The sequence below is a fragment of the Nuphar pumila genome, chromosome 15 (genome assembly GCF_984573655.1).
Source record: "Nuphar pumila chromosome 15, dmNupPumi1.hap1.1, whole genome shotgun sequence".
NCBI classification, from domain to species: domain Eukaryota; kingdom Viridiplantae; phylum Streptophyta; class Magnoliopsida; order Nymphaeales; family Nymphaeaceae; genus Nuphar; species Nuphar pumila.
In genome coordinates, this window is record NC_143263.1 from 81,875,270 (window position 1) to 81,899,515 (window position 24,246).

At 33.5% G+C, this 24,246-nt stretch overlaps 1 protein-coding gene across 1 annotated transcript; it reads right to left on the reverse strand.

The window, feature by feature from the left end:
- Positions 1-735: 735 nt before the first annotated feature.
- Positions 736-4,779, reverse strand: LOC149815776 (uncharacterized). Its single transcript, XM_089989067.1, has 2 exons — positions 4,013-4,779; positions 736-1,345 (listed from the first exon to the last, which is right to left on the reverse strand). Exons 1-2 carry the CDS (start codon positions 4,293-4,295, stop codon positions 963-965), a joined length of 666 nt encoding a protein of 221 aa, XP_089845193.1. The 5' UTR covers positions 4,296-4,779; the 3' UTR covers positions 736-962.
- Positions 4,780-24,246: the final 19,467 nt, after the last annotated feature.

Below are 24,246 nucleotides of genomic sequence, written 5' to 3' on the forward strand. Positions count from 1 at the left end.
GCCTCTGTCACCACCTTTGACTGAGGAATGAGATGAAGGAAAGGAGAGAAAATGGGAGCTTGAGCAACTCGTTAGAGGAAGGATATATGAAAGATTTGAGAAAGAGTTTTATGTTAGGGTGATATATATATATATATATATATATATATATATATATATATATAAGATTTTATAATATGAATAACTGTATAATAGTAATTCTTTTAACGGAGATAAAGGGAAGGACAGGGGCAAGAGTAAGTCCATCCCTGCCTCCATCCTCCATGGCTTTTGATTTTAACCTCCATCCCCGGTCCAAACGAGACGAGACCCCGTTTTCCCCATGTCCACTGCCATCCCTATATCAGACCAAAACCTAGACCTGACAGTCTAAGGCTGTCAATGGGTTGAAGTTGCATCATATCCATTGGGTCCAAACCCTGGTCCAACTCTGTTGCCTTCACATTTTGGAGCCATTTCACTCAGTTATGTGGCTCTAAATCACCTTCTGTGATTTGAAACGATATGATTTCTAATCACATGAGATGGAATATGTCATTTCGAATCATATGAGATGCAAGCAAATGTGGCCCAAAGTAATTAAATTCAAAATCTACAGCAAATGATCAAAGACAAACAGAAAGGACGTAACACCAAACTGCAGCCCATATTTGGTTTCTCTCAACTGCTATTTCAGTTGCTGCTGATGCTAACATACAGTAAATCTGGACATTTCCAGCAGGGAAAAGATGTATGGTATGTAAGTGCATCATTAATGATTTCTCATATTATATGCTATGAAAACATGCAAATCAAACTAGAGAGGATACAGTACAGAAGTCACACCAAGCAATGACCCTTGCTAAAGCTACAACACAAACTAAGATAACTCGTGTGCAGTCTACTAATGAACTGTGGAAATCACGTATATCAGGCTAAAATTTTTATTGTTCCACAGACAAGCCGAAGGAACGAAAGAGTAGCTACGAATTCTTTTTGCCATCAGAGTGGGCCGCTCCTTGTTCGAGTGACTGCACTTGGCCACGAAGATTCTGGTTATCTTCCAAAAGACTATCATATTCAAGGAGGAACCCCTCGGACTGTTTCTTCAAAGCTACAACATTTGCTTCTGCAGTTTTTGCCGCCTTATCCTTTGCTTCACATTCTGCTTCCAGGTGCTTCACCTTCTCTCTCAAGTCTGATATTTCCTTCTCGAATTCACTGATCTCTATTGGTCCACCAGTCTGTCCATCACCAGAGTTTCTGCCTTGCTTCTTCAAAGGTTCAATAGTATTTCTCATCATTCGCAACTCCCTTATGTAATGATGCATCCGGTCAATCATCAATGCAAGGAAGATGGAGAATCCTGCCCAAATATGATGGAAAAATCAGCAACAATTTACAAATCAAGACTTGCAATGAAATAAATAAAACTAAAATATAACATGTCTTGATAAGTTTCATTTCAAAGCAACATAGTCAAACAATCAAAGAGATAACATAATATGGTCATAGATCTTCCGTTGTAACTTGATCATGAGTGAACTTGTTGATGTTGCACCCACGATGTATGGAAAGTGCCAAACATTGGCAAACCCAGAGAGAGAGAGAGAGGAGTTAGGAACAGGAATGAGGAGAAACAAGAACCACTTAAAAGGAGGAATCAATTGCATTTTGTCCTTTGAAAACCATAGCAACTGGGGGGGGATTGAAAAGCACCAAATTTGTCAAGATTTAGTTGACTTAAAGAAAGAAAATTAGCTATGAAATTATCAGCAAATTTCACTAAAGAAAAAGAACACAATTGATTGCAAGTGATTGAACAATCACTATGATTCTATCATCTTAGTACTTACATCCAGAGGTTCTAGTGGACACCTACTCAAGTAATATGAACATCATATACATCCCAAGTCTGAAAATTTCTGAGACTAGATAAAAGCAATTATTGCCAATTGGCCTTTAATTCAATCTCTTGGATAAAAGCTGAACATATGACTAACATATGAAGACTTACCATATTGATGTGCTAAAAAGTTAAGATATAGGTAGTCCATACACGTTCATGAGACAACAATTTATTGTCAATATTGCAAATAAGAAAATACATGCACCATATAGTGGTTCGTGTTTTCATTTAAGGACATGCAACAAGTATGGTTTCTGCATGCATGTCTCGATGTATGATGGTTCAAACAGCAAAGATACTCTGTCAAACTACTGAACCAAAAATTACCTCACTTTCCTTCCCTTGGTACTCCAAAGAGAGCCAAGTGACACTGTCAAGCAAGCCAATTATCAGAAAAGAGTAAGCATGCTTTAGTTGTTTTTAAGTTCTGGCACCTATCAGCAGCAAGTTGCCAATGGCAGCTCAGGACATCACTACAAGATACAAGGCAGCAATTTTTTTGGATTTGTCATTAGCAGTGTATATAGAGATAAAGCCCAGTTGCAAGCATAAAGTATCAGTTAAAAATTGGTTTGTTCATAAGGCCTCTGGTGGATTCTCCACCTTCCCTGGATTTTGATGGCAATTCATGATTGGTCTGGCAACCAAATACACTAGAAAAGAATTCTCTTCCACAAAAGCATGAATCGTGCATGCCTCCACATTTCATCAAGAGTAGCCAATAATCAAACTTCTATAATCAACAAAATTCTTTAAGGAAGAATCTTCTATCTAGTTGTATTTATCAAAAGTTGATGTTATTGGTGATTATCCATATCAGCAGGGCATGAGTAAAGGGATATAATACAACACAGTTATGAGCAACAAAAACAACAATGAAAATTTCCCTTCCATCAAAACTTATATTTGGGATAGTAGAGTGCTAATGTTTCTGTTTTATGAATGGAAACAAAAAAAAAACTGATTTTGGGATATTACTGAATTAGATCAAAGTTAAGGAAAAAAATCCTAAAAAAAAGTTTTAGGATGGATTGTTTAAAAGTGATATTAATAGGCAAAAGAAGGTTAAAGAAGCAAGGATATAAACATGAAGTTGAGAACTAGACCCTGCTGGTGGGGAATCTGGCCCGGAGTCATCACTCTGCTGTGTCTGGACTGCACTCTAGAGCGGGGCAGTGCTTTTTTTTCCATTGGGTGAGCCTGTCTGCACTGGTAATACCCACCTCAGGTTTCAGAGGGGGGTGGGGGAACAATAGAGTAAGCCGAAATAGGAAAATTATAAAGTCAAGGCACCTGTACCGAAGATAACAATCCAAGAAACATTCTTGGACATTAGAATTGAAATGTGGTCTTTCCTGCTTAAGTATGAGTTCATCTCCAGCTAATAAGTAATTTCACAAATGGGTGATGTGTTATCTCCATAGCAAAGAATGGTGGCGGAGACAAAAGGATGACATTTTTGGTAAAATCTTCATGTTATAACTGTGGTTCCTGTCGGACATGAGATCTTCCTTGCTATGAGTTTGTCTAAACTAACATATAATTTTACAAAAAAAGTGATTTTCCAGAGGTTGAATTGATCATCATCAGAAGAATTAGGCCAAAATTAGATGTATTTTCATATGTGTGTCAGTCATTGAAAGTGGATTGTGCGTGGGAAATAGAATAGAAATTTTACAAAGACGTGATCTGCTATCTCCACAGCAAAGGATATTGGCCGAGACAAATGCACAATTTGTTGTCTTCGTGAATGTTAGGATAGACGTGTATGTGATGAAGAACATCTGAATCCCTTTCAGTGACCTGCCTGAGCTCTGTGCTTTATTTTCGTTTTATAGAGATTGTGAAAACGTTACTAACAGTGAATATGCATAAAATCGATTTGACTAACTGAGGAAAACAAAAAGAGAACATTAATATCATGGATTGCTATTGAAGAGATAGAATTCAAAAACAAAACCAACTTTTCAGGTCGCAGGAAACAAATACTGTAAGCGATTCAGAAGGAAAAAGTTTAACAATGAAGAATATCAGAAACCATTCATAATCAACAAAGTTCAAAGGAGCAATTACATGATCAAATTAACATTCATCTCACTCAGATTGATCAAAACAGGCAATTACCCATCAGCGAGGCTTCCAACATAAGCCTGGCCACAAGAATCTGATCGGTGGGCGTGATCGTCCCGAATTCCTCCGAACGTGTCTGGATCTTGAAAATGCTGTGAAGACCCGAAACCATCAAGACGAACAAGACGCCGATGAGAGTCTTAACGATGACGGGGCCACGGCCGCGCTTCACCCGATCCAAGGACATCGTGACGAGCTTCCGCATGGGGTTCTTCAGGATCAGGAGCAGCACCACCACTCCCTCGGCCACCAGAAGCGTATACAACAACTGAATCATGGTTACCGATCACCACAATTCCCAATTTCAAAAACCCTCTTCCTTCCAAGCAGAACAAATAAACCAAGTACCCAACAAAATTGAAAAATAGATCACAGCCCCAAAATCACAATAAAGCCCCAAAAACCTTGAATCAAAGCCCTCCAAGCCGCAAAAACCAAAGTTTTCAGGAAGTTATAGAAGAGAAAAAAACAAAATCAGCAAGAACCCAACATTCAGAGACCAAAACCCAGAATTATCACAACCCTAACAAGAGCAATAGACCAAGAAATCAAAGAGTACCAAAGAAGGGAGAGGAAAACAAGAAACCCTAATTCAGGATTTATGCAAAAAAGTTTTGAGTTGAGATTAGTTGTTGGAGTCAGCAAAGGAGGGAGGGAGAGCCCATGTGAAAAGACCTAAAGAAGAATGATGAGAGAGAAAAGGGGAGAAGGTGGGATGAGAAAAACATGTCTTTTTGATACGGTTGTGTTTGGGGAATCAGAAAGAAGGGCATTGGCAGCACTAGGGGTATCAATGGGTCGGATTTGGTTTGGAGTCCGGACTCAAGTGAAACCAGAACTGATTTGATTTGAGATACTGGTACCGGGTCCGGATCCAGTCCAATCAAACCCACTATAAGAGAAATCATACTTGAACCCTATAAATTTTTTATCTTTTTTACATTGAAAAAATTGCAGATCTTAGTCCCAGTCTGGTAAGAAATTTTACAAATCATACCAGGCTTCACATATTAATCCGACTCTTTGGGTCTGACCTGGATTATAATCAGACCTTGTTTATCACCAAACCCTGACCCTATAAGGTTTGGTACATGTCAGGCTCGGGTCAAACCCAACCAAACCCATTGACACCCCTAATTGGCATCTGTAAAATGAACGACCATGATGAATTCACAAAGTAGTGGGTATCTAAGGGAGCGTTTGTTTCAACCCAAAATATCATAAACATGCACAGTTTCATATGAAAGTGGGCTTCTGAAAGTGAGAGCTGACTTTCCCATATGTGGCGGAGCTGTCGAACTAAATGTAGAAACCCTGTTTTCATAAGAAAGTAGAGTTTCATATTTTTTGGGAGAAAGAAGCTGTTTCACATGAAATCCACTTTCTCAAGGTTGTTCGACCTAATTTTCTCTCACAGAAACCGACCTAAAAGCATTTGGCTTTGTGTGTAAGTGTATGCGTACGTATGCATAATGACTTCATGGGGTGTGAGTTTTCTCTTCTTATCATTCTCTTTCTTATGAAAGATGCCCTGTGTGCAGGCATCTTCCAGATTAGTTTCTTTGATCTTGGAGGGGCTTCAAAAAAACAAAAAACTTAACACGTATTTGAAAACTCTTTCCTAACTGGAAACTTCAGCTTTTCTTTCTCCTGTTGTGAAAAAGAGAAAAGGATGGATCAGATTATGGAAAGAAGAAGAGGAAAAAAGAAAAAGAAAGAGTGTCATCAACATTCAAGCTTTTTTCAGGTTTTCTTTCTTTCTTTATCATTTTATATTAAGGGTTAAGAGTTGTGATCTGGGAAGATAGAGAAAAGGAGGATAGAGAACACCACCAACAAGCAGGTGACCTCAAAGAGGAGGGCAGGGATCATAAAAAAAGGCAAAGGAGCTTACCGTCCTCTGTGATGCCCACGTCTCTTTGATCCTCTTTCTTTTGGTATTGTAGCCCCCACCACCACGTAAGTTTTCTTTTGGTTTTTTTTCTTTTTTTCTTCTCTCTTTAACGGGTTTCTTTACAAATATAAAAAAAAAAAAGCGCGAAGAAAATGATCTATCGTTATCTGCAAGTTACTGCAATTTTATGAAATTCCCATTACTAAGTTTCTAAGTTTCCTGCTTTCCTTTTGTTTTTTTTCCTTTTGATGAATATACTTTGGGCATATCATTATTGTAATTGTTGATGTTATTATGTTGTTAATCGTCATTTGATTTTGAGATTTTATAGAGTATGCAAAAGAAATTTAACATACTCAAGGAGAAGAATTAAGGACTCTGCAGGAGCATCTGGTTGTACCTTTTGCCGTCATCATCGTCTATTATCGTCGGAGCACCCTTTGTCATTGTCTGTTCGTGAGAAATAATTGAACTACCAAAAAAATCAGCATTATGTCTATTGTTCATCATGATACCAGGGTGCAAGCAACGAACTGAGTAGACAGAGAATAATGATTTACAACAGAGACAATGGTAGCAACGACAAACTGAGTAGAGTAGCAATTTACAATAGAAATCAGATCAGAGAGTAGCGATTTATTGTAGAAATCAGATCAGAGAGTAGTGATTTGCAGTAGAAATCAAATCAGAGAGTAGCGATTTATAGTAGAAATTAGATCAGAGAGTAGCGATTTATAATAAAAATCAGATCAGAGAGTAGCGATTTATAATAGAAATCAAATCAGAGCATAGCGATTTACAATAGAAATCAGATCAGATAGTAGAGATTTACAGTAAAAATCAGATCAAAGAGTAACGATTTACAATAGAAATCAGATCCGAGAGTAGAGATTTACAGTAAAAATCAGATCAGAGAGTAGCGATTTACAATAGAAATCAGATCAGAGAGTAGTGATTTACAATAGAAATCAGATCAGAGAATAGCGATTTACAGTACAAATCAGATCGTCATTCGATTTGCAACATCCTTCAGCAAATCATTGTTCGATTCACAGTGTCCTTCAGCAATTCATCATTCGACTTGCTACTTTCTTTAGCAAATCGTTATTTCGATTTGTGGTGTCCTTCGATAAATCACCATTACGATTTGTAGTCCTGTTTAATAAATCGTCATTCGATTTGCGACATTCTTTAATAAATCACAATTACAATTTATAATTTTCTTTAGTAAATCACAATTGTGATTTATAGTGTCTCTTAGTAAATCGTTGTGCGATTTACAATTGTCTTCAGTAAATTGCTATTGTGATTTACAGTGTCTTCGGTAAATCGCTATTCAAATCAGGGTCAACTTGTGAGAAGCGTATCTCCCTAACCGAAGATCATATTTTTGATCCGTAAAAAGTGTTGTCTTTGTGATTGAATATAGTTTATTTTTGCTAATTTTCAGCGATTTTTATGATCATTTCATGCCCCATTTTGATTAAAAACCAGACCCCTATCATTCTGCATTATTTATATTACACAAAATTTAGTCTATTTTCCCAGAGTCATATCTCCCCAACGGAAGATCATTTTCTAGATCTGTAAAAAGAGTTGTCTTCCTTTATGTGTCTAGTTTATTCTTACTATTTTTTATAAATTTTTATATCTATTTGTTATTTTAATTTTGTTAAAAATCAAAACTAGTTACAAAACTTCTGGTTCTGTAATAGGTTCATTTCCTGAAACCGAATGGTGACTTCTCGAAGTTACCATTTCTAAACCAGAACTGATTTTCCCATTCCGTAACTTGAAAAAAATTTCTAATCATGTTAAAAAACTTCTCCTACAAATTTGACACAATTTGAATTCGTATGGCTTTTGAAACATCTAAATTACAGAAGTTTGTTCACTTTTACTCAAATTCCTGTTTTTGACAAAAGGCCTTCAATTTCGAATTTTCCTTCCATGATTTATCAAAAATCTTCAATTATAAATGGTTTTAAGATAAGTTTAGAGTCTTCATAACGATTATGAGTATTTTGATACATCATTTATTTCATTTTGCTTAATTTTCCTTATTTTGAAGCTTGAAAGGCTTATTTTGGATGATTTCCTTCAATTTTCCAATATTAAAGGAAAATTCGACTAAGCCTACATTTATTACTAATATGTTTGCTCAATTTTGCAGGTATTGGATTTTCTTTGTTATTTTCCTTTTCAATTGTTGCATTCAATTTGAGGGTTGTAATTAAACACTCAATGAGAAATTTTACTTTATGCTTAGTTTAGGAATGAATGAGCATTTAGTTTAAGCTTAATTTCATAATTACCTTGTTTTATTTCTTTTTATTTTATTTCAAATACACAATGAAAAAACACAAATAGCATGTGCACCATTCTAATAAGAGGTAAATAACCCTAAGTAAATAATTCACATTTATTGTCATAGTCAAAATGTGAATAATACTTAGGATTTTTATCTTTCATGAGATAAAATTTGACCTCCACTTCAGGTCCCTTTTTGAAAATCATCATACTTCTCTAAAATAAATTTCCTTTTCTTTCTCTATCAGAATTTAAGATATAAATTAATTTGAGATATATTTGTGGTCATAGTCATGAATATATTGAAAATTAATTTTGTTTTAAATCCTATAAAGGCCTAAAAATGTATTTTATTCTTTGTTAGAATTCAAATGAAGATTAGATTAGAATATATTTGTGACCATAGTCATGAATATATTGAAATTTAATCTTTGTTTTTAATTCTATTAAAGAATAAAATTTGCTTTTAATTCCAATTTCAAATAAATTCTTTTAATGCATTCATCAATTAAGATAAAATTGCATCATTATTTTTTAAATTATTTCAAGTTATTTTCAAATTTTTAATTTTTCAAGTGATTTTCAAAATAATTTTTCAAAAACAATTTTTATTTCTAAATTCAAAGTCATTTTTTATTTCCAATTATAAATTCAAAATTATCTTTTTATTTCATTTTTCAATTTCATTCAAATTTTTATTTTTCCTCTTTCAAATCAATTCATATTTCAAAATTCCAAAACTTAACTTTGAATTTAATTTCAAAATCTTCAATTTTAAACTTTCAACTCAAATTCATTTCAAGTTTTAATTTTTCAAATCAAAATCGATTTCTGAAGTCATTTCTTAAAAAGATATTTTCAAATTCATTTCAGAATCACTTGAAAAACTTTAAAGTTATGAAGTATTTCCAAAAGCATAGATATTTTCAAGTTCAAAATCATAGTACAAGCCTCATTTAATGTGCATTTAGGATTTAGAATAATCACTTAGATAAATTTAGGCAAAGTTGAGGCATAAATTCAATCATTGGTTTAATTACCCCTGATAAAGGCGCCAAGAATGGTTGAGCCTCGTACCGACGAGTGAATCCCATCTCGCTATTTTTTTAGCAAAATTTCAAAACGGATGCGAGTAATTTCAAAACATCTTTTTCAAAAGGTCAAGTAAGACCTTGCAAAGAGTTTCTCTTCTCTCTTCTACTTTTTCCCCTAAAAAGGAAAAGGAAGAAAGAGAAAAGAGATTGTTTTTGCAACGATCACAACCCCATCAATGTTAGGGCGGTAAACTCGTACCGGAAGAACCCTAACAGGCCGGTTCGAATGCATCCTCTGCTTACAGTAGTTGGGTTCAATTCTTAGATCTTAAGGATAACCATGACCTCAAACCCCTTGAGTGACCGAAGTCCCATTGAACTTTGTCAGGTTCATAATCAAATACATGTCACTCGGACTGTACCATCACCGTCTGCCATGGTGAGCGTTAGTCCTGAAGAAGTTCGTCGGTCTAACCGTTACTTGTCGGATATATTATTGTCATTCGGACAAGCTAGTGCATCCCACACTGAGTATATATATACCTGACTCCATTCAATAATCTCCCCTAATATGATCATCAGCCACGGGGTTCGTGAGACATTTAAGTCTGATTCATATGCATACTTAACTGAGCTCTCGGCACTACGACCATCACGAGCACCTCACCTCCTTTGGGTGAACAACATACTCTGGCGCAACGGCCCTTACGAGTCTAGTTGTATAACAGTATTCATGAGCATGCATATGACTCAATCTCAACAGGTCAGATGCTCAGCTTGAATTACCGTAACGAGCAATTGGCCTATTCATGTCACAACAACTACTCTGGCTCTGCAGTCCTTACAAGCAGTGGCCTAGTCAAGGCGTAGCAACTACTCTGGCTCTGCGGCCCTTATGAGTAAAGTGCCCTTACAGGCGAAACATGGAAACGGGTCATTTTGGCAGCGTTCCAATAACATGGCATCCTCATGTCATTCAACTGGTTCCAGCAGCTCTTCTGCCAACCATTTTGACAACATTTCCCCTACTTCGACGGCAGGAGTGAGTCAAACCTTTCTACGTTATAGAAAGTACTTGACGGAATATGGGCAACACCTCCTCTATATGATGAAGTAACATGCTACACTCTTTTCGAGCTTGGTTGAGCTTCTTCAGAATTTTCTGCAACACTCCCTCTCTTTATCTAAGAAAGTGTGCATTTCCTTTAAGCTCGGTGAGCATCTTTTCAGAATTCCAACAACACTTTTCCTCTTTGACGGGAAAATCGCTATGCTTTAACTCAGGAATAGATGTGCATCGTTGTACGTACTTTGCATCCATCAAGGTTCGATAGAACCTTGGACCATATCCAGGCCATGCACAAGTGACTTAGTTCTTACAAAAAAGCAATTTTGCGCAAAGGCAAAGCCTTTTTAATAGGCCATAAATTCAAAGTAAAATTTGAATGAAATTGAAAAATAAAATAAAAAGATAAATTTGAATTTATAATTAGAAATAAAAAATGACTTTGAATTTAGAAATGAAAATTGTTTTTGAAAACTTATTTTGAAAATCACTTGGAAATTTGAAAATAACTTGAAATAATTTGAAAAAGATGTAAAATAATGACACAATTCTATCTTAATTGATGAATGCATTAAAAGAATTTATTTGAAATTATAATTAAAAGCAAATTTCATTCTTTAATAGAATTAAAAACAAAGATTAAATTTCAATATATTTATGACTATAGCCATAAATATATTCTAGTCTAATCTTTATTTGATTTCTAACAAAGAATAAAATAGATTTTTTAGCCTTTATAGGATTTAAAACAAAATTAATTTTTAATATATTCATGACTATGGCCACAAATATACCTCAAATTAATTTATATCTTAAATTTTGATAGAGGAAGAAAAGAAAATTTATTTTAGAGAAGTATGATGATTTTCAAAAAGGGACCTGAAGTGGAGGTCAAATTTTATCCCATGAAAGATAAAAATCCTAAGTATTGTTTATATTTTTACTATGGCTATAAATGTGAATCGTTTACTTAGGGTTATTTACCTCTTATTAGAATGATGCATGTGTCATTCGTGTTTTTTATTGTATATTTGAAATAAAATAAAAAGAAATAAAATAAGGTAATCATGAAATGAAGCTTAAACTAAATGCTCATTCATTCCTAAACTAAGCGTAAAGTAAAAATTCTCATTAAGTATTTAATTACAACCCTCAAATTGAATACAACAACTGAAAAGAAAAATAATAAAGAAAATAAAATACCTACAAATTTGAGCAAAAATATTAGCAATAAATGTAGGCTTAGTCAGATTTTCTTTCAATAATGGAAAATTGAAGGAAATTATCCAAAATAGGCCTTTCAAGCTCCAAAATAAGGAAAATTAAGCAAAAATAAAATAAATGATGTATCAAAATGCTCATAATAATTATGAAGACTCTGAACTTATCTTAAAACCATTTAAGATTGAATATTTTTAAGAAATCATGGAAGAAAAATTCAAAATTGAAGGCCTTTGTCAAAATAGGAATTTGAGAAAAAGTGAACAAACTTCTGTAATTTAAATGTTTGAGAGGCCATATGAATTCAAATTGTACTAAATTTGTGGAAGAAGTTTTTTAACATGATTAGAAAATTTTTTCAAGTTACATAATGGGAAAATTAGTTTTGGTTATAAAATGATGACTTTGGAAAGTCACCGTTCTGTTTCAGAAAATGAACCTATTACAGAACCTGAAGTTCTGTAACCAGTTATGATTTTTAACAGAATTAAAATAAGAAATTGATATAAAAATTTATAAAAATTGGAAATAATAAACTAGACACATAAATGAAGACACCCTTTTTTACAGATCTAGAAAATAATCTCCCATTGGGGAGATATGACTCTGGGAAAATAGACTAAAATTTATGCAATATAAATAATGCAGAATAATAGGGGTCTGGTTTTTAATTAAAATGAGGCATGAAATTACCATAGAAATCACTGCAAATTGGAAAAAGTAAACTAGATTCAATCACAAAGACACCATTTTTTACGGATTGGAAATACGATCTCTGGTTAGGGAGATACACCTTCGACAAGTTTGCGGTGATTTGAATAGTGATTTGCTGAATAACACCATAAATCGCAATAGTGATTTGCTGAAAATACTGTAAATTATAATCGAGATTTACTGAAGACACTGTAAATTGTAATAGCGATTTAACGAAGACACTGTAAATCGCAATAGCAATTTACTGAAGACAATTGTAAATCGAACAACGATTTACTAAGAGACATTGTAAATCGCAATTGTGATTTACTAAAGAAAATTATAAATTGTAATTGCGATTTATTGAAGAATGTTGCAAATCGAATGATGATTTATTAAAGAGGACTACAAATTATAATGGTGATTTATCGAAGGACACCACAAATCGAAATAGCAATTTGCTAAAGAAAGTAGCAAGTCGAATGATGATTTGCTGAAGGACACTACGAATCGAACAACGATTTGCTGAAGGATGTTGCAAATCGAATGACGATCTGATTTGTACTGTAAATCGCTACTCTCTGATTTGGTTTCTATTGTAAATCGCTACTCTCTGATCTGATTTTTACTGTAAATCTCTACTCTCTGATCTGATTTATATTATAAATCGCTATGCTCTGATTTGATTTCTATTATAAATCGCTACTCTCTAATCTGATTTTTATTATAAATCGCTACTCTCTAATCTGATTTTTATTATAAATCGCTATTGTCTGATCTAATTTCTACTATAAATTGCTACTCTCTGATCTGTTTTTTTTTATAAATTGCTACTTTCTAATCTGATTTCTATTGTAAATCGCTACTCTCTAATTTAATTTTTATTGTAAATCATTCTTTTCAATAGAGATAGAATAAAAAAACCACGACCGCTCAGAGAGAAATCTTATTGCTCTTTTCAACAGTTACAAAAGAGAAAGAAAATAAAGAATTTATACACGACAAGGGCGATAACCCTAAACCTAAACAAGTTGGGTCTGATCTATAAGAAACTGAGTCTCAAACATAAGCCCCAAAAAACATTAGGGGGGGGGGGGTGTTGCCCCCCACGACTCTCCCTGAACCCCGCCCGCTAACCGCGCAGTAGGACCCGCGCTGGGGGGAACCCTTGGACCCCCTTCTTGTAAGGAAAAAAACTATGAATCAGGCTCTACAACTCATCAGGCAGGAACAAGAAGGCTGCCATGTGTTGTAACATAAGGTAAAAACAAAGGCGAAACATGCAAATCTATTTACGGGGAGTGGGAGGACATTTTCATCCAAAGCATATTTATCTTATGGGAGGACATTTCTGTCAAAAGCATATCTACCTTTTTTGTATGTTATTTTATTCTAAAGTCATCATGGGCAACATTGGCATATGAATTATCGCTAGTCTCAAGATATTCTTTCATACACACAGGAACACGTGAATTTGTGTTTCAGGGAGAACACACACCACCCTCTCCTGACGAAGGATTTTTTTATTAACACGCTTTTCAAATGAACTAAACCTATAGGTGATAAATAAGAAGTTTCAATTAAGACTCGGGTCTGGACCTTAAGATCCGATTAATACATAGACTCGGGTATAATTTATGAAATTTTATACCAGACCCAACCCGAGTTTCGATTAAGACCCGTATTTTTTCAATATAAAAATAATAAGAATTTTATTTTACCAGGTATAATCAGAGTGTGATTCATGTAGTCCTTATCATGTCCGGATATGGTTTTTCTTACAGTGAACTCGATTAAACTTGGGTCAGGACTCTATATCGTACCCAAAAATTAAGTTCAAATCAGCACTGTTGTACTTCAATTCAGCTTGCACCACCTTTAGAAGCCTAAAAAAAATACGCCAATAAATCCCTGGATGAGTTTTGAATTTAATAAAAAATTAAGATGATCAAACTTTGTCTCTCTACCGTAGATAAGAGACAAAGTTTCCAGCAACCCAATGCAAAAAAATGAAATTGAAAAAATAAAGAAATGTGAGAGTTATGATGAAAACAAAAAATAGAGTGAACTCAGAGTCAGCGATCATGACTGTCCAAAAACAATTCATTACGGACAAAAAGAAATGCAAACCAAGGCCTAGGGCTAGACCTAGACTTACACTTAAGCATAATCATAGGCAAATGCAATTAACTAGCTCTCAGATAGCCTATATAAACCTAGCCTATATAAGCCCACTCGAATTCCTCTCACTTTTCAATACTAGACGACATTTTAGTTTATTAAATTATTTGATGTAAGTCTCAAAAATCATTTTAATTAAGTTGGAATCATATGAAACATGGCTTATAAAGAGCACAATAAAGTACAAAATTGAGTACTACCCTACAAGACAAAATAGAAGATAGGACTATAAAGAACTTTTGGATATTTATCAATGACCTCAAATAAAATTTTCAAAACAATTCATAAAAAATTTTCAAAACAATTGATAAAAAATTTAAATATTATTTTGAAACTAATTTTTACATCAATGTATTCATCTAGATGGCCATCATTCCCATGCGAACGCTTCAACAAATAGAAAAGAGAGAATAAAATGGACAAGAAGAAAAAAAACATGGTTAATAAATTTCATATTGCAAATTTAACATCAAATTCTTTAATGGGATTTGATTAATCATAAGAAAGTTTAGGACTTTTGAAAATTTTAAGAGCATTTTTTTTATTTATATTAAAAACTTGGTTATCAATTTCAAACTTACACCCCAAGGGCTCAACTCATATGGTAAGGGTGACTTGTGAATATCACCAAGACAGGGTTTTCCCTTAGATTATCCAAAAAAAGTCAAATTTACACTAAAATTTATCATGAACAATTGGCTTCTGGTTCCAATCTCAACTCCAAACTCCTCTTTTCCAATGATCTTCATTCGTTTTTATATTTTATTTTTATTTTTTGGTTTTCAACTCTCAAAGACTCCTTAAGCCGATTGACCCGAGTGGTAGTGTGATTTGGTCCTACTCCTACCCTATTTCTTTAGTATTTTTTTTCAAAATTTTTGTACATCTAATTAACATTATCGATGTGGTCTACTAGGTTTGTTGAATAGAAACAAGTTTCCGATCATGTGTTTGCAACATGTAAGCATGTTTTTTAAGGGCTTGGAAAATCAAATGCCACCAATATATCAAAATTTGATCTCAATGGAAATTACATAAACCAGACATGGTCCATATCTGGTAAAATACTATTCTGTCTTTTACATTGAAAATTTGTGGATCTTAGATTCTTAATGGGAACCCAGACCGGGTTTGGTATGAGATTTTATAAACAATACCCAGTTCCATGTGTTAATTGAATTTTATGGCTCCCACCCAAATAGTTAATCAGAACCTTTCCTTTATTACCAAACCTTGATCATACTGGATCTAGTATGGATCGGACTTGGGTCATACCTGACCATTGACACTCTAGGTTTAGAAAAAAAAGCCAAGGGCCAAATGTTTTACGCTATGACCTCTGTGCCAAGTAGGGATCACCAACACATGTGGGGTTTGTGCTCAATATCACCAGTGCAGGTGATATTGAATGTGGACTGCATCCTCTCTCCAACTACACGACTCTCATCTAAAAAGAAGGGCCGGGAAAGCAGCCAATTCTGACCTGTTTCCAGACCTTATGCAACCCATGTTTGGTTGCTTAGAATTGCTTAGTTGATGTATCCCATGGTTTTATTCCTTTTCATGGAATCTGGTTACTTGGAGTTCAAGCAATCTTTGTTTGGTATCATAGCCAACAAGAAAAGCGTGTGTGAATGGCATGGTTTCTTAAAGAGTTTTTGAGTTCGAAGTTTGAAACATTCCCATGCAGCTTGCAAGAATCCAAGATTGCTTGGGTGGACAACTCTTGAATTTTTTCTTGCTCTTTCATTTGAGTCATAAATTCTTCCTTGACTACAAATTTAAGGTCTTTTAGAGTGTCTGCTTAGGTGGGCAACTCTTGAATGTCTTCTTGCTCTTTCACTTAAGTCTTAACCTCTTCCTTAACCATACACATTTAAGGTCTTTTATTGTCACGGACCAAGGTGTTGGGGTTTTGGCTCAAAACTATCTAAGTATCTTACACTATTTTTTTTATATTTTCTTAAGTTTATTGGTTTCATGTATTTCCTCCAAGTTTAGTCCCATATTGGAAGTTGTGGAAAATTCTTTTATCCTTATATTATGGGGGGAAGAGGGAAGGGCAGAATGCTTTAGAGGGTAAGGCCCTCAAGGGGTATTAGATCTTGTGCTTGTATATTGATATGAGTCAATAGCGGTGACTCTTTAACGATAACGTAAAAAGTCATTGCTATTGACTGGACAATAATGATGACTTTAGATATCTTCGTGAATACCTTGGCCGTGAACAAATGCCATCATTATACACATGACTTTAGATATCTCCGTGAATACCTTGGCCCTGAACAAATGCCACCATTATAGACATGTTGTTTTCATCGCAAAATTTTACTTTTGCAAGTCAAACTGACCTTTGAAAAAGATTTTGAAAATAACTCGCCTCCGTTTTTAAAATACGGGATAATTTCGAGGAATGGGACTCGCCTGTCGGTACGAGGTTCAACCGTTTCTGGCGCCTTTACCAGAGGTAATTGAACCAAGGATCAAAAGTGTGCTTAGCTTTGTTCAACTTGTCTAAATCGTGTTCTATTTCTTAAATGCATAAAGAATCAGGCATGTGCTATGAATTTTCTGAAAATGTAGATTTGAAAACATGATGTTTGCTTCTGAGATTTGAAATACTTGGAAAATATGTCACTTGGAAAATCGTGAATCACGGTGAAAGAATATTTCTGAGGAAAATGAAAATTGATTTATGAAGAATTCAAGTGTTTTGTGAAAATGGATTTCTGAGGAATTTTAAGTAACTTTGGAAAACTGGGTTTTTCTGAATTCAAACTTTGAAATTGAATATATAACTTGAAAAATTGAATTTTGAACTTTGAAAAATACTTGAAATATCATTTGAAAGCTCAGAATTTTGAGAAAATCATTTTCTGAGAAAACTTAGAAAATTTTGAGAAAATCGATTTCTCTGAATTGGAATTGGGATTTGCAAATTGAATGAAGTGAATGAATATGGATTTGAAAGATATTTCTTTAAGAAATTGAGAAAATCCTTTTGAGTTTTAAGAAATGCAGTGCATTTTGAAGTTAACCTAAGAGTGTAGGCTGAATGTGGCTAATACGAAGATCACAAATCTGGGTCTCATTCGTATTCTGACTATGACCATAAATACGAATTCCACCGAGTTTGTCAACTCCCTAAGAGTTAGTGCACGTGTCATTCGTGTAGACCATGGGGATTTGTAGAAATATGCACATGAATAACAAGCATAACAGTTATATATCAAAGTTCAAACTATATGCAATGCAAATCCTAATCTAAGCAGAAATTGAAATTCTTATTACAAAGTTTACATTTAATTTACATCACTAATTGAATTTAAATAAAAAAAATTAAAGGAAAGTAAAGTCTTCAATATCCCTGCAAAACTAAAAAATTTGTTAGTGAAGATATCTTGGCTTTTTTAGATTTATCTAGTAATATCTAGAAATTACTGGATTTTGCTAGATATAAGCATTTTTTCATGATTCCTTGAGATAAACATAATGAAATAAGAAATAAAATTGAATAAATATGAAAATGATATTTGAAAATTCGAAATTGGGGTCAAAATAACCAAAATACCCCTGATAGCAAGACTATGACCTTAAAACCAGGGTTTTCAAAAAGATATTTTGTCAAAATAGGGTTTTGGAACTCAAATGAAAATAAATCAAACATAAGATGATGTGGTATGATTGTAAATAAGAAAATCCAAGCTATGAATTTCGAAAATGAGGTCAAATGACCAAAATACCCCCGATAGCAAGACTATGGCCTTAAAATCAGGGTTTTTTAAAATAAATTTTGATGAAAACTTGGGATTTAGGGTTTAAATGAAATCAAATAAACATAAAATCGACCATGAAGCATCCTAACATGATTATAAACATAAACAAACCCTAAAATCATGAACTTATGCATAAAAAATTAAAAATATCACAAGAATCATGATTTTGGCAGTGTTTAGGGATCCTACGAGCACCTTGTTTTGCAAATTGGCTCATCTAAGCATCAAATGGGTTCCAAAATTGATAAAAATCAGCAATTGTACTTGTTATCACCCTAAAATCAGATTGGAATCATAAAAATATATTTTGACATTATTTAAATTCGAAAATTGCATTAAAACCCTAAAATATGCTATTTTTACCCGTGATCACTTACCAGTTTCAGTGTCAAACCCGAATCAGGGAACAATTCAACATGAAAATTTTTGAAATTTTACAGAACAATAGTAGACAGAAAAACAAAGAATCTCCCTTTTACAGATTGGAAAAATTATCTCTGGTTAGGGAGATACCGTTCCGACAATTTGGACTTAAATTTAACGAATATAAAATTGATTAAAACAGACATTTACAGTTGCAAATACAGGAAAAAATAGCTGATTTCATAAAAAAAATTTGAAATTTTAGCAGTGAATAACTGACAAGAAAATAAACAGCTTCCTTTTTTACAGATCATGAATTGGATCTACGGTTAAAGATCTATGATCAATATAAGTTGGATTAGGGTTTTAGTAAATCATAACGAGTTTTAAAACATAGATCCAACTTTCTGACAGAGGAAAAATATCAAATAGAGACAAAAAATTATGAAAATTTTACAGTAAATATCCTACATCAACACAAAGTCACTTCACTTTACGGATCTCGAATCAAATATCGGATGAAAGAAATAATGCAACTGCAAGTTACCTATGAATTTCAATAGCGATTTTAACGATTAAAAATCATGGTTCGATCTTTTATTTTTTTTTGACAGAGTTCCCGAATCCCAAAATGTCTGATTTTTTTACAGAGTCTCAATAACATATTCATGCACCACATATAAAAAAATCAGTAATTTATAACAAAGATTTCAATACAAACTAACATGCTTTCTATGGATCCAAGATGAAAATATACAGAAATCTAAGAAACCTTAAAAAAAACATGATTTAATCAATAAAAAACCATAAAAATATCTAAACAGTAAAACGAAATTGATTTCAATGCTGGAACACATGTAATAAACATTAATATGCTAAAAAATAAAAATAAAACAGGGAATCCATGACTTTAATTACTTTTTACCTTTGAAATCATAAATTTAATCCATTTAAGGGATAAATCTCATGTTTTCTTGGTTAAGAACATGAAAAACAATATAATAAACAATTCTAATGGATTAGAATCATGGAAAACAACATGGAATAAGGTTAGATCATCTTCTTGGATTGAGCTTGAGGTTCTTGATGGTAATTCCATGGTTTAAACCATGAAAGAGGATTTCTATGGTGAAATCTATAAAAAATTCATAAAAAAACTAATAAAACAATATTAAATAACTCACCTTGGGGCTGCAACTGCAATGAAAAAAAGTAGAGGTGCTGGAGAGGAGAGAGAGGCCACGAAATTGGGAGAGAAAAGGAGCCTCCTTAACCCCTCTAAAGAGCCCTTATTTATAGTTTTTTAAAACCTCCTTAATTAGGGTTAATTAAGGAGTTTTATTTTTTTAGAACTCTTTCTAATTAATCTAATAAAAAGGGCAACCATTTTTTGGAGAATTCTAGCCTAGGTGGGACTCTATCTAACCCTAATTGACCTAATTAACTTAATTAATAAAAAGAAATTCCAAATGTGGGGCCACCTAGGCGGGCCCACATTTGTTTTTTTTTTAACTCGAATTTAAAAGCTTTAAAAACTGTTGAAAAGCAAAGATGAAGTTTTAAAATTACTTTTGACTCTTCTAACCTAGCTAGAACACTAACTAAACCTGAATTTTGCAAATGTGGCGCCACCTCGAGTGGGCCCCACTTGAATTTTCAAAAACGATTTTAAAACTTGAAATTGAGAGGTTTTTCAAAAGATATTCAAAAGTAGATTTTGAGATTGAAAATTTTGAAATAGCACAGAGTCTTGACTAGGTCAGAACTCCTCCAGATATGGTGCCAACTAGGTGGGCTCCACATCAAAGTTTTGAAAATTTTGAAATAAAGACTGAAAATGGCTTTGAAAAGGGGTTAAAATCAATAAATGGAATTCAAAGGTTAGAAAATAGAGTCCTAAGTGAACTAAAACTTTGGACCAGAGTCTTGAAATTCTAGGACTCTGAGATTTTAAGATTTTGAAAGCCAGATGAAGGAGTTTTTGAAAGATTTTATCAAAACTGGTAAAATAAGTCAGAAAATACAGTCAGGGTCAGAGTCCTAACTCAACCGAAACTTCAAAATACAGTCTTGAATTAACTAGACTCTGCAAGATGACCTAATTTTTGAAAAACAAATGAAAATGAATGAAAACAGAAGTAAAAACAAACTTAAGAATAGACTCTTAATTGGATTAGGACTCTAGGACAGAGTCTTGATCGGACAGAAACTCTAGATTTTTTTTGGTATTTTCTGAAAAGCAGATGAAAGAATTTATGAAAACAATGAAAATAGTGATGAATATTGAAATCAAAACAGAGTCCTAATCCAACTGGGACTCTGGTGACAGAGTCCTAATTGAACTAGGACTCTCAGATTTTTGGATTTTCTGAGAAACAACTAAGAGAATTTTGAAAAACAGGTGAAAACAAGATAGAATTGAAGTTTGATTCAGAGTCCTGATCTGATTAGGACTCTGAAGAGGAGTCCCAATTCGACTAGAACTCTGAAAATTTTTGGTTTTCTGAGAAACAAATGATGAGATTTAAACAAAGCTTTTGAAAACCAGTGAAAATGAAGTGAGAAAACAAACTTTGGATAGAGTCCTGATTCGATCAGGACTCTAGGATAAAATCCTAGAATTTTGAAATTTCATGATAAAGGTATAACAATTTTGATAGATAGAAAGATTTTTGAAAGATTCTCTCAAAATTGAAATCAGGGTCAGATTCCTGATCCAACTAGGACTCTTTGAATAGAGTCCTGGTTCAACTAAAACTTTGAGTTTTTGACTCATTTTGAAAGATTTTAAAAAGATTTGATTAAAAATAGGCAGAATACCAACGTAAGATAGAGTCATGATTCGATTAGGACTTCAAGAAAGAGTCCTAATTCGATTGGGACTCTAGAATTTTGGCCAAAAATAAAGGATTTTGATAGGTTTTCTCAAAAACAGGTAAAAAGGGTAGTAAAAAAAATAGTTCTGATCCAACTAGGACTCTGGAGAAAGAGTCCTGATCCAACTAGGATTCTGGAAAAAGAGTTCTGATTGGACTGAGATTCTAAAATTTTGGATAAAAATGACAAGAATGGGCAAGGATATGACTACAGCTGGTTTAAAATCAGAATGGAGTTTTAAAAAGATTCAAAAAGATGAAAATACGGAGTCCTGATTCGACTAGGACTCTAAAATTTTTGAGATTTTTTATAAATAAAGGAATCCAGAAGTGACACCACCTAAATGAGCCTCATCTGAGAATTGAAACCACCTATAAACACACCTATACGGGTGACCGTAGCTATCATCATTAGAGGTATGTTTATAACAACACCATTATATAGCCACTACAAGGATGAGGGACAATAGCCGGGATGCTTTAACTGCGATAATAAAAGTCACCACGATTGATCAACTACGACACACATGTCGTCGTTATAAATATACCTATAACAACAACTTTATATATCTCATTAAAGATATGTCTTTAATAGTTGGTCGTTAAATATTGTTGTTAAAAAAACTTTAACGGCCGATAATCTCACTGTTAAAGATTAATAACGACGATATATAAATATCGCTATTATAAGGTTTTACTATGTAACGATGACCTTATATATTGTGTTATATGGTATACTTATAGACTCTATAACGATGACATAAATGTCATCACTATTGAGCCTATAATTAGGGCCTGATGGACCCTTTTTATTCTCTTTCTCTCTCTCTCTGGCCTCCCTCTCAGACTAATATGGGCTCAGATGATGTCGTTGAACTCTGGTCTCCCACTCAAAGGTATATATCTCTCTATTCTTCCTCCTCTTCTCTTCTCTTTTTTATTCTTCTTCTCCTCTCGTTGCCACATGTGTCAAACCCAGCCTCGGCTGAGGTCGGCTCTATAATGGTTGAACCCAGAGATTGTCTTTTATGTAATTCTTATTATGATATACACTACATACCCAAAAGATGCCATAGATCGAGTGCACCAAAAATTGCATCTTGCTTCAAACTCTTTGTATTTGGTATTCAAGCCCATATTATTCCGAAGATCCCTTGTTGTTCTGGCTAATGTTAAACTTATCAATGGACTTTAGATGATATGTAGTTTTAGGCTTTAGTTAGCTCATTGGACTAACAACACTTCACCAAGTCTAGTAATCAAAGAATAAGCAAGTAACATTGATAACTTTAGTACCAGTTTATTATCTGAACCTATTCGATTTTACTTATTTTAGACTTCGAAACTAATAGTGGTACTTTTCTTTCACTTTGTACTTATATAATGTTATTGAATGTTGTGAAACATAGAGATGTTTCTTTCTCATTTTAAATGTTTGCCAATGTGTTTGTATTCATGCTTTCATGGCCATACTCTCATAGTATAGTGCTTGCAAATGTAATCAGTTTAGTAAGAACAAAGTTTCATTGTTATATAACTTGCATAAGTATAATATTGCAACACATACCAAAAAATAGAAAACACGGAGGAAAGAAGTCTTTCAAAGTAGTATCCAACAACTAACTTTATTAAGAGATGAAACTGTAGAATTAAAATTGTCATAATGTGTAAACAACTAAACAACTGTAGATATGAAAAGCCACCATTTTTAGGAACACTATTTGAAAATATAACACATACTAAATTTTCTTAAAAAGTACTGGAGTTTCTTATCCATTTTTTTCATAGAGTTAAGTTAAGTAATCAAATCAATTTATATTTGTTACTTCAACATGTCTGCATCACAAGCGGAGAAGGAAGACCTTGTGTTGCCTGAAAATCCTATTTTTTCGATGGACTCATGGCTAGACCTATAATTTGATATAAATGTTATTGAACATTTACCTATTGAAGCATTGACAAAGTATCTAATATCACAAAGAAAATGTTATTGCTTTGTCTTCTGCCGTTGTGTTCTTTTCTCTATTGAAAATGAGTTTAAAAATATATATTGATTTTTCATAATATATATCAAATTTAATATTTTTCTTGTATGATAATGAATATTATTGTATAATTCAATTTTGTACAGTGTAGTCTGATCTAATATTATTTGTATATAATTAATAGATGTCAAAATATAGTCATTCACGATGAGGACATGTGTGTTCTTCTTCTTCATGAAATGGTTCACCACCTACTAGCCAAAGTGAACACCTAGACCAAATCTACTTCATATCATATGTGGGTGCTACTTCAAGGAAGGAAGGGATGTCCCCCCCCCCCCCCCCCTAAAACACTACAAACCACTACAACTTGAGAGTCATCTATGAGAACCTCAGGTAAATATTAATCTAGTATTTCTTTTATACAATTAAAATTTTATTACTATAATTAATATTAATATATATTTGTTTCTTAGAACAAATTAGAAACTGTAAAATCTTCTCAATGTAAATGTGAGAAGAGCAAATGTCTAGACCACCAGAAGCAAATCAAGCAATGAAAAACTTCAGCAAGTATCAAGCCAAATATGCAAGGAGTCGTGGGTGAGGGCACCTCCATATTCTTTAGGAGGCTTTCATACAACATTAAGGAGTGGTTCAACATGACTCACAAGTCATGGATAAAGGTCCCAGAGGATAAGAAGATAATATTGCATGAGGCAGTTTATGTAAGTATATTGCCTAACTATGTTTTGATAAACATATTAGCCAATAGAAAAAGTGTTACTAACTATATTATGATAATTTGGTGCAGACGAAGTTTGATTTA